Raw genomic sequence first — 15099 nt, 5'->3', positions numbered from 1 at the left:
CAGGGGTTGTTGGGCGGGGGACGTCACCAGCTTTGGTGTCACCATTGCCAAAGGGCTCTGAGGGGGTGGGCAAGCCTGCCGGTGAGGCCTCAGACCCTGTCTCACTGCCAGCTTTCCCTGCCTCTCCTCCTCCTCCCCCCAGCTTCTAGGATTTTCTCCTCACGGGGAGGGAGGGGAATGGCCTGGCACGGCCCCAGTGGCTTGGGGGAGTGCTCAGACAAGGGGTGCTCCTGGGATTCCAGTCTTCTTGCCTCTCTATTCTCCCTTCCCTGGGCCACTACTCTCGGAACTCCCCTCCCCTGCCGGCCAGGGCATCCTCCATCCACCGATGGCCCTGCCCCAGAACCCAGCAGCCACAGAGCTGAGGGGAGCAAGCCAGGGGCACCCACAAACTCAGACGGAACAGGCCCTGCAGGGCAGGGACTGGTAGACCCAGGGAGCCTCTCCGTGGCAGGGTGACAGGAAGGGTCCTGTGAACAGTGTGAGTGTGTGAGCACCAGGGGGTACTGCAGGATCAGATGTGCACACCTGGACCCAGCCACCAGGCAAGGGACTGGTAGATGCTCCCAGTAGACACAGACAAGCATGTACATACCCAGTGCCAGACGTAGATACTCACACACATGAGCAATCACTCACACACACACACACACGCCCTCACTAATAGGGTTCCAATCCAGTTCGGCAATTTCCTAGATGTGTATGTTTGAGCAAGTTATTTAGTTTCTTTGTTCCTTAGTTTTCCCATCTGAAAAATGGGGGCAATGATAATGTTCCCCCTTTATGGATCTGCTGTGAGGATTGAACGATAATCAGCTGTCAGCATCCAGGCCATCCTTCTCCCTAGTCACCAGGCCCCATTAACCCCCAGCACCATCTGAGGCCCCAAAGAAGTGAACTCCGAGCCAGGTCGTAGCTCGCCTTGGATGAGGTAGGCTCCTGTGCTTGCAGCCACTGGTGGGCCCAGAACCATGCTCTCTGCCTTCACCCCGACCCACCTGTGGAGCCAGCTCCAAGCACAGGCTCCACCCTGTGGTCTGGCCTCTAAGGACACCCCGCCCCACTTGTCACACATGTCTGTGTGTGTGTAAAGCCCAATCGTGAACCAGATGGAGCCTCAGTCTCCACATAAAAACAGAGGATGCCAGGTGACTCAGGAGAAGAGTCACCTGGTATTACATATCAGAATCTCATGTTCTTACCCCTAAGATAGTGTTGTCCCAGGGCCACCTGGCTGACCCAGCTACCTGTTCAACATTCCCTGTGCCCCATGTGAGCATTGGATGGGACCCACATGAGTCCTAGGTGCTCCACTGAGGAGCCTGGCCTGGCACGACTGCCACCCGTATGGACCAGGTGAAAGGTTGTTTCTTCCCCAGGGAGAGGAGGCAGGAGTGGGGCCAGTTGTTGGCAGGACCAGTCCTTAAGGCCCACACAGAGCTGGCCAAGTTGCTCCACAGCTGGGCTGGGGAGTCTACGTGTGACTGGCCCCCAGGCCTGGCAGGTGGGCTCACAGTCTTGTCTGCCTTCTCCACCACCCACTTCCCTTGTCCTCCACCCCCAGCTTGGCCTTTGTTTTGAGTGACATGCTTAGTGCATACAGATAAACCAACCTTGTCTGGGCAGCAGAAAAAAAGTGGCTCTGTCACCTCCCTCAGACTAGGCTCCATACTCCTATTGGTGTGGCTACACATAGCCCACAGGGGAGGCCGGCGGAGTGAAGAGAGAGAAACGTGGTCCAGGTCAGATGAAACTGCTGGTAACCCTGCTCCTGCCATCCCTGTCCTCCCATACCTGACTCTTTAAACTCCACATTGATGGTGAACTCTCCACTAATGTTGGTTAAAGAAAATATAGAAAATACAGAAAAGTTGAAGGAAAAAGAAGAAAAAAAAAATCAAGGTCACTGATGACTGCAACTCAGAGCCAACCACAGACACCATTTTGGCCTCAATCCTTCCTGACTGTTACTTTAGACATCTTTGGAGTATTTTGGTGTGCACTTTCCATGGCTAATATGGTCATATTCAATATACAATTTCAAATTCTGCCTTTTTCAAGTTATTAAACCACATCTGCCTTTTCCCAAATACTGAAGAAGACAGCTGACACAACGGGTTTTCCCTATTTCCAGTGCTTTACCTACATTAACGCATTTAACCCTCACTACAATCCCTTGAGATAAGTACTATTATAATGCAGAGTTTACAGATGGAGAAACTGAAGTCCAGAGAAGTTAAGAGTCATGCAGCTTGTAAGTGGCAGTGCTGGGATTCAAACCCAGTATTCTGGCTCAGAACCACTGCACTAAGCCATCCGCTGCTCTAGAGTCTTGTGGAACATGGTAATACTGACCATGTAGCATATATTATATTCTGTAGATGTAACATCCTTCTTCACCCATCCCCTTCGGTCATGTTGGGGTGAGGCTGTTGTCAACAAGGCTATAGGACACATGATGATGTAAACAATTTTTTGTGTATTTTGGACAGTCTCCCAGACCAAATTTCTTGGTCAAAGGATGGGGCAATTTTAAGCCTCTTGCTCCGTATTGTTCAATGACCTTAGGAAAGGCTGCATTATTCATACGCCTTCCATCAGAGGATGAAGGCTCCTACTTTGCCAACAGGGAGGGTGTAACAGACAGGGACACTGATGTGTCAACCAAGACTCCAGGATGCAGTGGATATAAAGGTCCCCAAGCCATATCAGCACATGAGAATTTTGTAGAAAATGGTCTAAGAACCATTTCCACAATTCCTGGACCCCTCAGCCATTCAAGGCTTGAAAAAGAGAGTGTGAAGGGGGAAGAGTTAGGTGAGAGATTTTCTTTGGAGAGAGCTGTTGCCCCACTGTGAACAGTCTTATCTTTGAATGAAGATGAAACGACCCTCTGCACCTGTTCCTGCAGCTCCAGACTTCAAATGGGCCTTCCCCTTTCCCTGACTAACTCCTCGTCCTTCACCACGAAGACTGGATCTTCTCCAGAGAGGCTTTCTTCCCTGACCACCATCACCCAGTTCTGGACTCCCACATCATGATTGCTTGTGGCAGGTGCCAGCCAGCTGGAGCATGAGTCGGATTCTGTGCCTGAGCCTTACCCTCTGCCTGATGGTACAGACAGCCCTGGGTAAGCCCCCACCCCTTCCTGAGGGCGTTGGGCAAGAGGGATATAAGGGACACAGGGACAGGCCAACAGCTCAACCTCTCCTGGGGGCAGCAGGGCAGGGACATTTAGAGGTCTGGGCGGATGGGTGGTAGAGAGCTGGGAGTGTGGACATTTATATTTACATTTTTATAAAATGTATCTTATAATTTACATAATTTTATATGTTTATAATTTATGATTTTATATTTATATTATTTATAAAATTAATATTATATAAAATTCGTATTATATTAGTATATATATATTAGTGTATGTGTATGTGTGTGTGTGTGGTGTGTAAAACCATCATGTAACCACCAACCAGATCAAGATCTAGAACATTTCCAGCACCCGACATGCCCCTTCCCAGTCAATACCCTCAAAATAACCGCTGTTCTGGCCTCTATCATAAATAAGTTTTGCCCATATTAATGCATTAAAAAAAATGTTTTTTTGGCCACATCACGCGGCATGCATGATCTTAGTTCCCCGACCAGGGATCGAACCTGTGCCCCCTGCAGTGGAAGCGGAGTTTTAACTGCTGGACCACCAGGGAAGACCCCGCATTAAAAATTTTTTTAACTTGAGGGAAACTTCGCTAAAACCGCTTTTAGCATTTTGGCACATTTTCTCTTACTTTTTTTATTGCATGTTTGTATATGGCTGTGATATCAGCATGTATACGATTTTATACTCTGCTTTTTTTCACTTAAAATCATACCATAAACAGTTTATAACTTAAGTTTATAGTTATATTTACGTTGCCTGGTCCCCAGATACAAATAATGCTTCCCGTACTCACGATAGCATATATGACTATGGTTCATAAAAGTCTTTCTTTTAATGCGTTTCTGACTATTTTCATAAGGGTGGGACCCCTTATGAAAATAGTCAGAAACTATGTGAACATTTTATGGCTCTTATACGTTTTGCCAAATTATTTTCTTGAGGTGGTGTATCAATTTATCCTCCACTAACAGTATATGTGAATGTCCTTTTCATCGTATCTTTGCCACAACTGGGTGCCATCATTTGTAATTTATTAGGTGGAAATTGTGACTCCTGGTTTTAATTAACATTTTATGACTACTAAAAATGTGGAATATTTTTAAGTGCTTACATATTGCCTCTGGGTAGCAGAGCTGGGATGGAGACCACTCCACCTCAGCTCCTGTTCAGGGGTGTAGAGCACTCTGTCACATGCTTAGGTGCCCCCAGTGGGTGGGGTGAGGGCAGTAAAACACTACTGTTTAGAGCAGAACTCTGATGTGAGTCACTCTGTGTCACTTTGGGCAAGTTATATAACCCTTTGAGCTTCCATTTCCACATTTGTGTAGTGGGAAAATAGTAACAGTTACCTTCTAAATTTTTTAGGAGGATGAGGTAAAATAGCATATAAGTGTTTGGCACAGTGCCAAGCTATAATAAAGGCTCAGTCAATCACAGTCGTTGGCTATTCAATAAGTGGACCCAGAATTCAGGGCAAATCTGGGTAATATGATAGACCTTGGCCTCCTGGTTCTGTCCTATGAGACCTCAGGCTGGTCACTGATCATCTCTGGGCCTCCAAGCCTCACCCCACTCCTCCCAGGGCAAATGAGAAGCCTATGTGAGAGGACCATGTGAAAGGGCTTCGTAAATTGCAAAGGGCTACATACACAGAGGAGATTTGAGATGGCCTCTTGCTGCCACTGACCTGTCTCCATGCCTGAAGGGCCACCATTACAACCAATTCTTTGTGCCTGGATATTGCTTATGTAAGACCAGGAGAGACGTGGGGATGTGAGCAGAGAGGTATTTTTGGCCACCTGCAGCTGGGGTGTGAGGGTTTGTTCTTACCACACCAATACCAAATGCTATTCCAAAAAGCAGTTGCATCAAAGTCTCCTAGAGAGGGTTGTAAATCTAATTTCCTGATGCAACCTGAGATTCTCTTTCAGAGGGTGTAAGGGGGACCTAAGAATCTGAATTTCCCAGTGATTCCCCCAGATGATTCTCAAGCACAATCAAGTTCAATAATATTTAGATCAGATTTGCCTTCTGTCACTTTGCAGAGTGAGCCTCCAGGGGACCAGGGCACAGAAAAATTCAGGTTTGGTTGTTTTTTTTTTTTGCCATGTGGCTTGTGGGATCTTAGTTCCCCGACCAAGGATTGAACCCGGGCCCTTGGCAGTGAGAGTGCAGAGTCCTAACCACTGGACCACCAGTGAATTCCCAAAAAATTCAGTTTTGATAAACGGGGAGGAGGAGAGAGAAAGGACAGGGGTGCTTCAGGAAGGGGCAACAAATGTGAGGTCTCAGCGACCCTCGGCAACAGGAGCGAGGCAGGGTGAGGGCGTAGAAGAAGAGGTGTCCATTGGCAGAGTCTAAATTCAACTTGGTGTAGCTTGTATCCATTGCAAGAGCTAGCTATGGTGTAGGTATGCTTGTAGTGTACAGATGTGAATGTATGCTGCATATGGATACATTGTAACCTATATATAACTATACTTATATGCATGTGGGCACACATTTTTTAAAGATTAACTAATTAATTAATTTTTAACTTTATTTTTGGCTGTGTTGGGTCTTCGTTGCTGTGCGCGGGCTTTCTCTAGTTGCAGTGAGTGGGGGCTACCCTTTGTTGAGGTGCGCAGGCTTCTCATTGTCATGGCTTCTCTTGTTGCGCAGCACGGGCTCTAGGCGCTCGGGCTTCAGTAGTTGTGGCACATGGGCTCAGTAGTTGTGGCTTGTGGGCTCTAGAGAGCAGGCTCAGTAGTTGTGGCACGCGGGCTTAGTTGCTCCGCGGCATGTGGGATCTTCCCGGGCCAGGGCTCGAACCCATGTCTCTTGCATTGGCAGACGGATTCTTAACCACTGCGCCACCAGGGAAGCCCTGGGCACGCATTTAACTCTTGTGTTTCCCCATGTTTTTTTTTGTAAATGATCTGTGCTCATATATACCCATGTGTGTATAAATTTGCATGTACATGTAAGTATTAATGCGAGTGTGGATATATGTGTGAGAATGCATATATGTGTGTGATTTCTTCCCAAAAAAATGCCAGGCAGATGTTAGCAACAAGAAAGATATATAGGCATACCAATATCAGACAAACAGAAATCAAAATAAATGACACATTTATTGACATTAAATGATACATTAAATGACCAACAGAAAAGTATTCATATAACAGACATGAACTTTTATGCATCTACCAACATAGCTTTGAAATCTTAAATCAAATAATGATAGAGAAAAATACTAAGAGGAACACAGAAAAAGTAGCCAAATACATAATTGTGAAAAGCTTCAAGCTGGTGCTGGTGCCCGTGGCAGATGGGCCAAGGTGTTTTCAGTGTCCAGGGTGACCCTTCTTCTCTCCTCCTAGGTGCCTTGCACACCAAGGAGCCTCTAGTGGTTACCAAATATGGGACCCTCCAAGAAAGCAGATACACGTGGGGAAGACACCCATCAATGCCTTCCTAGGAGTTCCCTTCTACAGACCTCCTGTGGGTGCCTGCAGGTTCACTGCCCCAGAACCCCCAGAGCCCTGGGAAGGAATCAGAGATGCTACCACCTATGCCCTGGTGTAAGAGCCAGAGGACTGTCAGCTGGGAGGTGGGCAGACCCTGAGGAAGGCGGTGAACCTATGCCTGCCTCTGGGCCGGGGTTTGAACAACTCACTGAAAAGAGTGTTCTGTGTGGCCACAGGCAGTCCTGGCGACCATTCTGGGCCTCAGTTTCCAAACCTATATAATGAAGTGGCTGGTCCAGATGGTGTTTAAGGCACTGATAATGCTGTTCTTGATTCTCTCATGGGAGAGCTCCAGGAAAGGAGGAGGTGCATACTGACTGTGCCCCCAGGACCTGCTGGGGAGCTGAGTTTCCCTAAATGTGTGTGAGGAGCAGTACACACACACACACACACACACACACACACACACACACAGAATGAACCCTGAGCTCTTCCCTCTTCCTTGGTGCTTGAACCTAAGAACAAGCCCACGTGGCACCACCAGCCCTTCCCTGCAGAAGGAGGCCAAAATGGGGAGGGCATGGGCTCAGTTTCAGTTTTGATGTCCCAGGGTCTCAGTGCAACCTCTAGCTGGGCTCAAGCCCTGAATCACATGAGCATGTTGGGACAATGGCTGCCCTTTGACGCACTGGGCTTGGCAGTTTACCAAGAACAAGTGTATTTACTGTTTACATAGACCATTGAGTAACCCACTGTCCAGAACATTCTGTGGTGAACATTAACAATGTTCAGCATCAGTTGGATAAAGTATTGGCTTTAGAAAAATGTCTACTGTGAGAACCTGGGTGTCAGGTGATATAAAAAACTACAACTACCACACTGGGTATCTAGTTGTTAAAAACACGATGTCCACTGTTAGAACATGATTGACTGTTACTAGAACACTGGCATGTTGGTTGTTAAAACACTGGCCATCACTAAGAGAAGCCAAGGCATTCTGAACATTGTGTGACTGTTATTTGGAACTCCATGGATCAGGGGACAGAACATGGAATAACCATTGTTAGGACCCCGAGGATCAGGGGTTTAGAGATTGGGGTGTCCCTTGCATAGAAATCTGGGTGTCAGCTGTTGGAACATTGGCCATGAGCTGTCAGACACTGGCTGTTTGGAACACAGAGTGTTAGGTGTAAGAATTTGTGGATGGCTTAGAACAGACTGTGGGGTGGCAATTAAGGGGGGAACAGGGAGAGAGGAAGCTGTTACAGGGATGGTGGCTTTGACCAGAGTAGTTACAGTGGAGGTGGTGGGAGTGGTCAGGCTCCAGATTTATTTTGAAGGTAAAATTGACAGGATTTGCTAGAGAATTGGATGTGAGCCACGAGGGAAGAAGAATAATCAAGGATAATAACTAGTTTCAGGGCAGAGCAGCAAGGGGAATAGAGGTACAATTTACTGAAATGGAGAAGACTAGGGCAAGAGCAGGTTTGGGCAAAACAAGAGTTCATTTGGGGGCATGTTAAGTTTGACATGTCTAATAGATATCCATGTAGAGATGTGGGGTAGGTAGTCTGGATAAATGGAGCTGGAAGGAGACTGGTCATCAGCAGGTTAACAGTGTGAAGCCCTAGGCCTGAAGGACAGCAGCTCGGGAAAGAATAATCAGCATGAAAAGAGAAATGAGGGTTGAGGCCTGGGGCACTCTCCCGCTTAGGCCAGGAAGAAGAGGAGGAGTCACCAGTGAGGTGGCAGAAAAATCAGGAGAGTGGGATTACAGAAGCCTAGAGAAGGAAAGCTGTTCAAGAAGGAGAGTGTGGGCAACCACATAGAGGGGCTACCAGGGCAAGTAAGATGATGAGAGAGATGTAGCAAGATGGAAGTCACTGGTGACCTTGACGAAAATGGCTTTGGTGGCGGGTTGGGGACAGATGCCTCAAATGCTTATAACCCCTGTTCTAGGCTGTAAGAGGCCTGGCTTTCCTGCTGGGATGCTGCACGTGATTTATTGGACAGCATCCTAACAACAACATTAGCTGCTGCCGAGAAGTCAAGCAAGGAAGGCCAAAGACAATCTGTAGAGACAGAGACAAGCTGCCTGCTGGTGACCTTGGAGAGGCTGGTGGGGGTGGAGGGAAAGACAACTTGTTGAAACATTTGGCCTTGAGGGGAAGAGAGAGATAGCATAGTTGCTGGGGAAGGTGGCTGGTAGAGGATAGGTTTGGACCAAGGTATGTTGAAGTGCTGTTGGGAAGGACTGAAAGGGAGCAGGTGATACCCTAGTTAGGGAGGTGGGAATGAATTACACCTACGTACACACACACATACACACACTGAAGACAGGCTGGGACAAGAGAAAGGAACAGAGGAATAGGTAGACAGGGATTCCTGCATTCAGTCAAATGGGCCCAGCCCCAGCTGTTATAAGAATAGCCACCCTCAGGGCTGGGCCAGCAGGGAGAAAAGGCAAGGTGGACCAATAGCCCAAGCTCCATGAGTATACCAGATGTCCACACAGTGCAAGGCACAGGGCCAAGTGCCAGGAATCAGATGAATACACCTACATCCCTGCCCTTTGGCAGTAAAAACAACCAATCAAAATAACTCCAACCCAGTATTGTAGTCAATGGTGGATAGAGCTTTGGGAAGCACAGAGGGAAAAGTACCCAGCAGAGGGGGCACCACTTAAGCTGGACCTTAAATGTGAGTAGGAGTTTGCTGGGCAGAGGAGAAGGCATTTGGTAGACGAACAGAAGTACAGGGGCTTGCAGGTGAGAGGCAAGGGGTCATGTGTATTTGGAACAAAGAATGGCTGGGAAGGAGATGACTAGATGGAAAGGAGGGCCTAGGTCAGTGTGGGTGAATGAGGGCAGGAGGAGCCAGGGAAGGTAATAAGGAGGGGGATGACGTGGTCAGATTTGTGTTGTCTATCAATCTCTCTGGCCGGCGTGTGGAGGATGAGCTGGAGGGGAGATGAAGAGGCCAGGGCAGAGTCCTGGCCAGAGTGGTGGTGGCCTTCACAGGGCAGCAGCCCTGAGGTGGACAGAGGGGGCCTATTCAAAAGTTGTTTGTGAGGCAGAACAGAGACTGAGCGGAGGACAGGGCATGAAGGAAAGGAGGTGCCCAGGGCACCCAGGTTTATGGCTTGACAGCACCAACACGTGTCCAGCAGGAGCAGGGAACCGCTTCCCAGGCAGACCCATAAGGCAAGGCACAGGCAGGGGGTGCCAACCTGCCTCCCATCCCTGGACCTAACGTTAGTGAAGGCTGCTAGGACACAGATACACACACGCACACACATACACACATATTGCCTGGATTTTGCTTTGGGTTCTGGTCCCTCACTGCAGAACCTGGGTTGAAACCACTCTCCCCACTATTCTCTCAGCGCTGGGCCCCAACTCACATCGTGCCCACAGGTGCCTTCAGGAGTCCTGGGGGCAGATCACCTCCATGTACTTCAACACACACAAAAACTACAAGTGGCTGCATTTCAGTGAGGACTGTCTGCACCTGAATGTGTGCGCGCCAGTAGGAGCGCTTGGGGACCCTCTGCTGCCTGTGAGTACTCAGCCTTCAACCACGCACCATCCCACTCAAGCTCCCCATTGTCCCGCTCAGGCCTCAGCCCTTCTCGCCCAGGTGATGGTCTGGTTCCCAGGACACGCCTTCCTCGTGGGCTCCGCTTCCACGTGTGATGGCTCCAAATTGGCGGCCCGGGAGAAAGCGGTGCTAGTGCTTCTGCGCCACAGCCTCGGTGTCCTCGGTGTCCTTCCTTAGGTGGGCGGGGCCGGGAACCCGAGCCGGGGACCAGGGGTGGGGCCTCCTCTGGACTTGGGCTCAGGGAGGGGGGAGGAGAGGATTGGGCGGAAGGAAAGGGGCACGGCCTATGGGGCGTATCCGCGTGAGGGGCGTGACATGGGCATGGTCTAATGCTTGTTGGAGCGGACAGGTGCTTGCTACCGCCTCAATGGGGCGGCGCCCAGTTATAAGGAAGGAGATGCGGTGGTAAGACCCAGTCTCTGAGGGACACAGGGGGCGAGGCGGGAGCCCCCAGCACCCAAGCGTCGGGGCTCCGGACCCTGATCGTGAGCCCCGCGCGCTCAGCACAGGCGATAGCCAGGCCCGCGGGAACTGAGCGCGGCTGGACCAGGTTGCAGCTCTGCGCTGGGTGCTGAAGAACATCGCAGCCTTCGGCGGAGACCCAGGCTGGGTGACCTTGTTTGGCCAGTCATCAGGGGCCATGTGCATCTCGGGACTGGTGAGTGCAGTACCCAGATAGACCAAAACAGGGACGCAGGCCCGCATGGCCTACGGGTTCTGCACAGATATGTCTGAAGATTTGCATGTGCAAGAACATTCCGGTCCACAGACCTGCCCTCACCCCTGCCATGGGTACCGCCCCGCACAGCCAAGGATGTCCATTACATTCAGGGAGCACTGATGAGAAAACCAAGCCAGCCCAGGAAGGGCAATGCTAACACTATGGATGTGGTGGGCCAGAAAGATCACCCAGCACCTCCTGCCCCTCCACGTTCCCCCAGAGCTCTATGCCTGAAACAGAGCCCCCCATCGGCCCTCTGGGCAGGGTTGGGGCCACCCACCAGGCCTGGGAGTCAGGCCTGGGTTAGAGACTGGGCTTTGCCCCTGACTCCTGGGGTACTGCTGACCTGGAGTGTTCCTGTAGTGTGGGTGTAAGGTCAGGTGCCCTGTGAGGGACATGTGGCTGGGCAGTGAGCAGGGACCACATCACACAAGGCCTTGTGGGCCACAATAATAATGCTCGAACCCTGGAGCACATTCCATGTGCCAGTCACTCTTCTAAGCACCTTAGGTGTATTCATTTGTTTAATTACCTCAACAATCCAAAAAGAAGAGTACTCCCTTTCTGCCCTCTGCAAAAAGAGAAGTCTTCTCCACTCTATAGATGAAGAAAGTGAGGCCCAGAGAAGTTAAGCAACTTTATTGAAAATGCACTGGAGAGCAGGGAAAGATTTGTTTTTTAAAGGTCAAGTCTTGCATTTATTTATTTATTTTTGGCTGCATTGGGTCTTCGTTGCTGCGTGCGGGGGCTACTCTTCGTTTCAGTGCGTGGGCTTCTCGTTGCGGTGTCTTCTCTTTCTGCGGAGCACGGGTTCTAGGCGCGCGGGCTTCAGTAGCTGTGGCACACGGGCTCTAGAGCGCAGGCTCAGTAGTTGTAGCGCACGGGCTTAGTTGCTCCGCGGCATGTGGGATCTTCTCGGACCAGGGCTCGAACCCGTGTCCCCTGCATTGGCAGGCGGATTCTTAACCACTGCATCACCAGGGAAGTCCCAAGCAGGGAAAGATTTTAAGCAGGGGAGTGACACAATCAGATGTGCATTTAGAGTTGGCTCAGTCTGCTGGAACTGGGTTAAAAAGAAGCACAAGCAGAGGCTTGGAGACCAGCTTGGGGTGGGGGGCTGACATATCTAATGGGGGCTGTTTCTGAAATAGAGGTGTAGAGGATGGCTGCAGAGTGATGCAGGAGGCCAAGTGGACAGGACAGGGGCAGCTGCAGCATACAGATGACCAGAGGATAGAGGGAAGGCCCCTGGGGCTAGGTGGATGCTATGGGTAAGGGACAACACCCAGATAGGGAGTGGCTGGAGCAAGTTTTGGGCACATGAAGTATGAGGTGCCCAAGGGACAGGATGGGGGTCCCAGATATGGTTGTTCCCTCCAACTTGGGCAGCAGAGAAAGGCTAAGAGCTATCAGTGCAGATAATTGGGGCCCTGGGAACCATACGGTCCCCCTCTCCCACACTGCTAGCCCAGCAGCAGAGGGAGGCCCTTTCTGGTTGTTACACCAGCAGAACCACTATAACAACACTAGATCCCCTCTGGGACCCCTGGGGCCCGTTGCACAGACCAGAACAAGGATGCCCAGAGACAGGACGGCACTGGCTCTAGGTCTAGGACTCCAACCCAGAACTCCTGACTCCCTCCCACCTTCTGCCCTCTCTGGGCCCCTTCAGGCTGCCCAGCCATGGCCAGTGGTCCCCACTTTTGCATCTCATGGGTGCAATTCTCCCCACCCCTGCAGATGACATCACCCCTAGCCTGGGGTCTCTTCCATCAGGCCATTTCCCAGAGTGGCACCGCAGTGCCACTTCATCACTTCATCACTTGGCTGAGGTCTAGCTGGGCTTGATTCACCCCAGTGCCTACAGGGGACATTCTGCCCTGAGGATCCACGCTGGTCCAGACCTGCTTCTGAGGGTCCCTCAGTTCTCCCCTCCTCAGGCTTTCTCACACAGGTCTGGGGAAGGGAGCTTCTCCAAACAGCCACCCAGAAGCTATTCTTCCCCAAATTAGAGGGAGAGCAGCTGAGCGGAAGCCAGGGCTCAGTCAGGCTGCAGCAGCTGCGAGGATCATAAAGGACTTTGGGGAACCCTAGGACCTTCTCTAGGAATTCAAGCCTGCAAGAACTCCGGTAGGCAGCCTGGATGGTGAGCTGGGCCCCTGCCTCCCATAGTCCCTGCCTCATACCCTCCCCATCCGCCCCGGAGGGTACCTCTCTTCCCGTCTGCTCCTCGCGGATGGCACTCCTGGATGAGGGGGTTGGAGAGGGCTACCCGCTGCCCTGTCTCCACCCTGTCTTCATGCCTTCGCTGGGATCCCCCGATGGCCACCCAGAGGCCTTCCTAAATCCCCTGCCAGACCCCACCCCGCAGGGAGCGGTTCTCAGAACTGATTAGATCTTGGTGAAGACCCCAGGGCACTTCTGTGGCTTTTCTCCAAGTTCACCTCGGCTCGCCCGGTGCACTATGAGCACGGAGGCGCACCGCTGCAAAGCTGGCCTAGGAAACGGGCGCGCACACGCGTCTCCTGCGGGCCCCCGCGGCTCAGCTCGCCCCTTCCTCTCCTCCAACACCCCGAGATCCCCACCCACCGAAGCAGCAATTACCGGCCGTGGCGGCTGGGGAAGGGCCAATTAGTGCGGGAGACGCAGCCCCTCGGCTGTGCCCGCGCTGACCGCAGCCCCGCAGCGCCGCCGCCGCCTTCCCTGCCCGGCAGACAGCGCCAGCCGCCTGGGAGCCCCGGGGGACGCGCCGTCCGGCCTCCAGCCAACTGCAGTGATGGATCCAGGCGCCTGGCGTGGGGCCAGAGCCCGGGCGGACGCGAGGGCGCCGGGAGCTGCAACTCGCCACCGCTGGGTGGTGGGGGTGAGCGGAATGGGGCCTCCCTCCCTGTGAGGGCTCCTGCACCCCCGACGGCCTGCGCCCCGGCGCCTGCCTTCTTCAATCGCCAGGCAGGCGGGCTGCAGCGGCGCAGCAGCGGGCGGGGGTGGGGCCGAGGGGTTCGGGGAGGCCCTCTTACAGCCTCAAGGTCCTTTGACTTCGGGACCTCCAAAGCTCTGGCCTAGGCTGGCCGAGCCCAGAGCAGTTCCCTGTTGGAGGCCTTAGCAGGACCTGGCTTTAGAAAGTCTTGGCTTGTGCTTGATTAAAGCTCCCATGCAAGAGGAGGTGGGCAGAAGGGTGGGTGGGCAGTGCGGGGCCACAGGCCTCTTTCACTGATGCATGAATGCATAGACTTCCTCCGCTGGGTCCCTGCCATGCACAACCTGCCTCACCCACCTGTAGGCTTTGGGAGACCCAAGAGGGATCAGTCTTGCCCTCCAGGAGCCCTCAGGCTGTGGGCAGAAGCTCCAGGGGCTTGGCTGGGATCCCAAGCTAATGGAAACTCTGCGGTCCAGGGAGGCTTCAGGTGAAGGAAAGGGGCAGGCACTACCACTTCAAGCCTTCCCCTTCCCCCAACTGACTCCTTTTCGGCCCAAGCTGGACACACTGGGGTCCTGTACTGAGGGACAAGGTGGGCCTAAGCCCAGGACACACTCTGGATGAGGCTGAGGAAGGGAAGAAGCAGTGGGGTAGGGTTCGGCAGGAAGGTTCACAAATGGGGTTCACCAAAGAGATCTATTGCAGGATACTTCTGTTTCCCCCACCTGTGCCACAAGGGGCTGGGTTAGAGGTGCTGAGTCCCTTGACCAGTCCTGGATGCAGTAGTGTGGGGTTCAGGGTGGCTTTTTCCCTGTGCCCCCCCCAACTCAGGTCTGGCCTTGGTAGGGAAGGGCTGGGGGCCTGCCTTGTGCCCCAGAACCTCACTCAGGCCCTGGTGGGCCAGACTTCCTGTGAGGGAGAAGGGATCACTTCTAAGGGAGTGAGAATTCCCCTTTCTCCGTACCAAGCTCATTAGCTGTGTGTGTGGCAGGGGAGAAGACTGAGAAATTGGGGCATGGGGACTGAGTGAGGAAGGGAGACAACGACACAGATAGCACCTTGGGTCCTTTGTGGAATGAGATGACAGCGCATTGAATTAAAGCATGAGGAAAGGTACGGAGACAGGTGAAAGAGACCATGGAACAATCTGCCAAGAAAGCCAGGGAGTGGAGGAAAGAAACAGAAGCAGGTGGACACACGCCCAGACAAGCAAATGGACAGAGAGCCAGGGCAGTGCCGGGGGCTGTCCAGGCTG

The 15099-nt window shown here is 52.1% G+C and overlaps 1 protein-coding gene across 1 annotated transcript; it reads left to right on the top strand.

The window, feature by feature from the left end:
* Positions 1 to 3072: 3072 nt before the first annotated feature.
* On the top strand, positions 3073 to 13990 carry CES4A (carboxylesterase 4A). The gene is given in 8 exon segments (XM_007198378.2): positions 3073 to 3130; positions 6520 to 6570; positions 6573 to 6720; positions 10023 to 10164; positions 10246 to 10371; positions 10697 to 10864; positions 12668 to 12769; positions 13367 to 13990. Coding segments are annotated over 8 exon segments (1419 nt in total).
* Positions 13991 to 15099: the final 1109 nt, after the last annotated feature.

This window comes from Balaenoptera acutorostrata, chromosome 19, assembly GCF_949987535.1.
Source record: "Balaenoptera acutorostrata chromosome 19, mBalAcu1.1, whole genome shotgun sequence".
Classification (NCBI taxonomy): domain Eukaryota; kingdom Metazoa; phylum Chordata; class Mammalia; order Artiodactyla; family Balaenopteridae; genus Balaenoptera; species Balaenoptera acutorostrata.
Note: the sequence above shows the minus strand (reverse complement) of the source record. Positions and strands in the feature narration are given on the sequence as shown.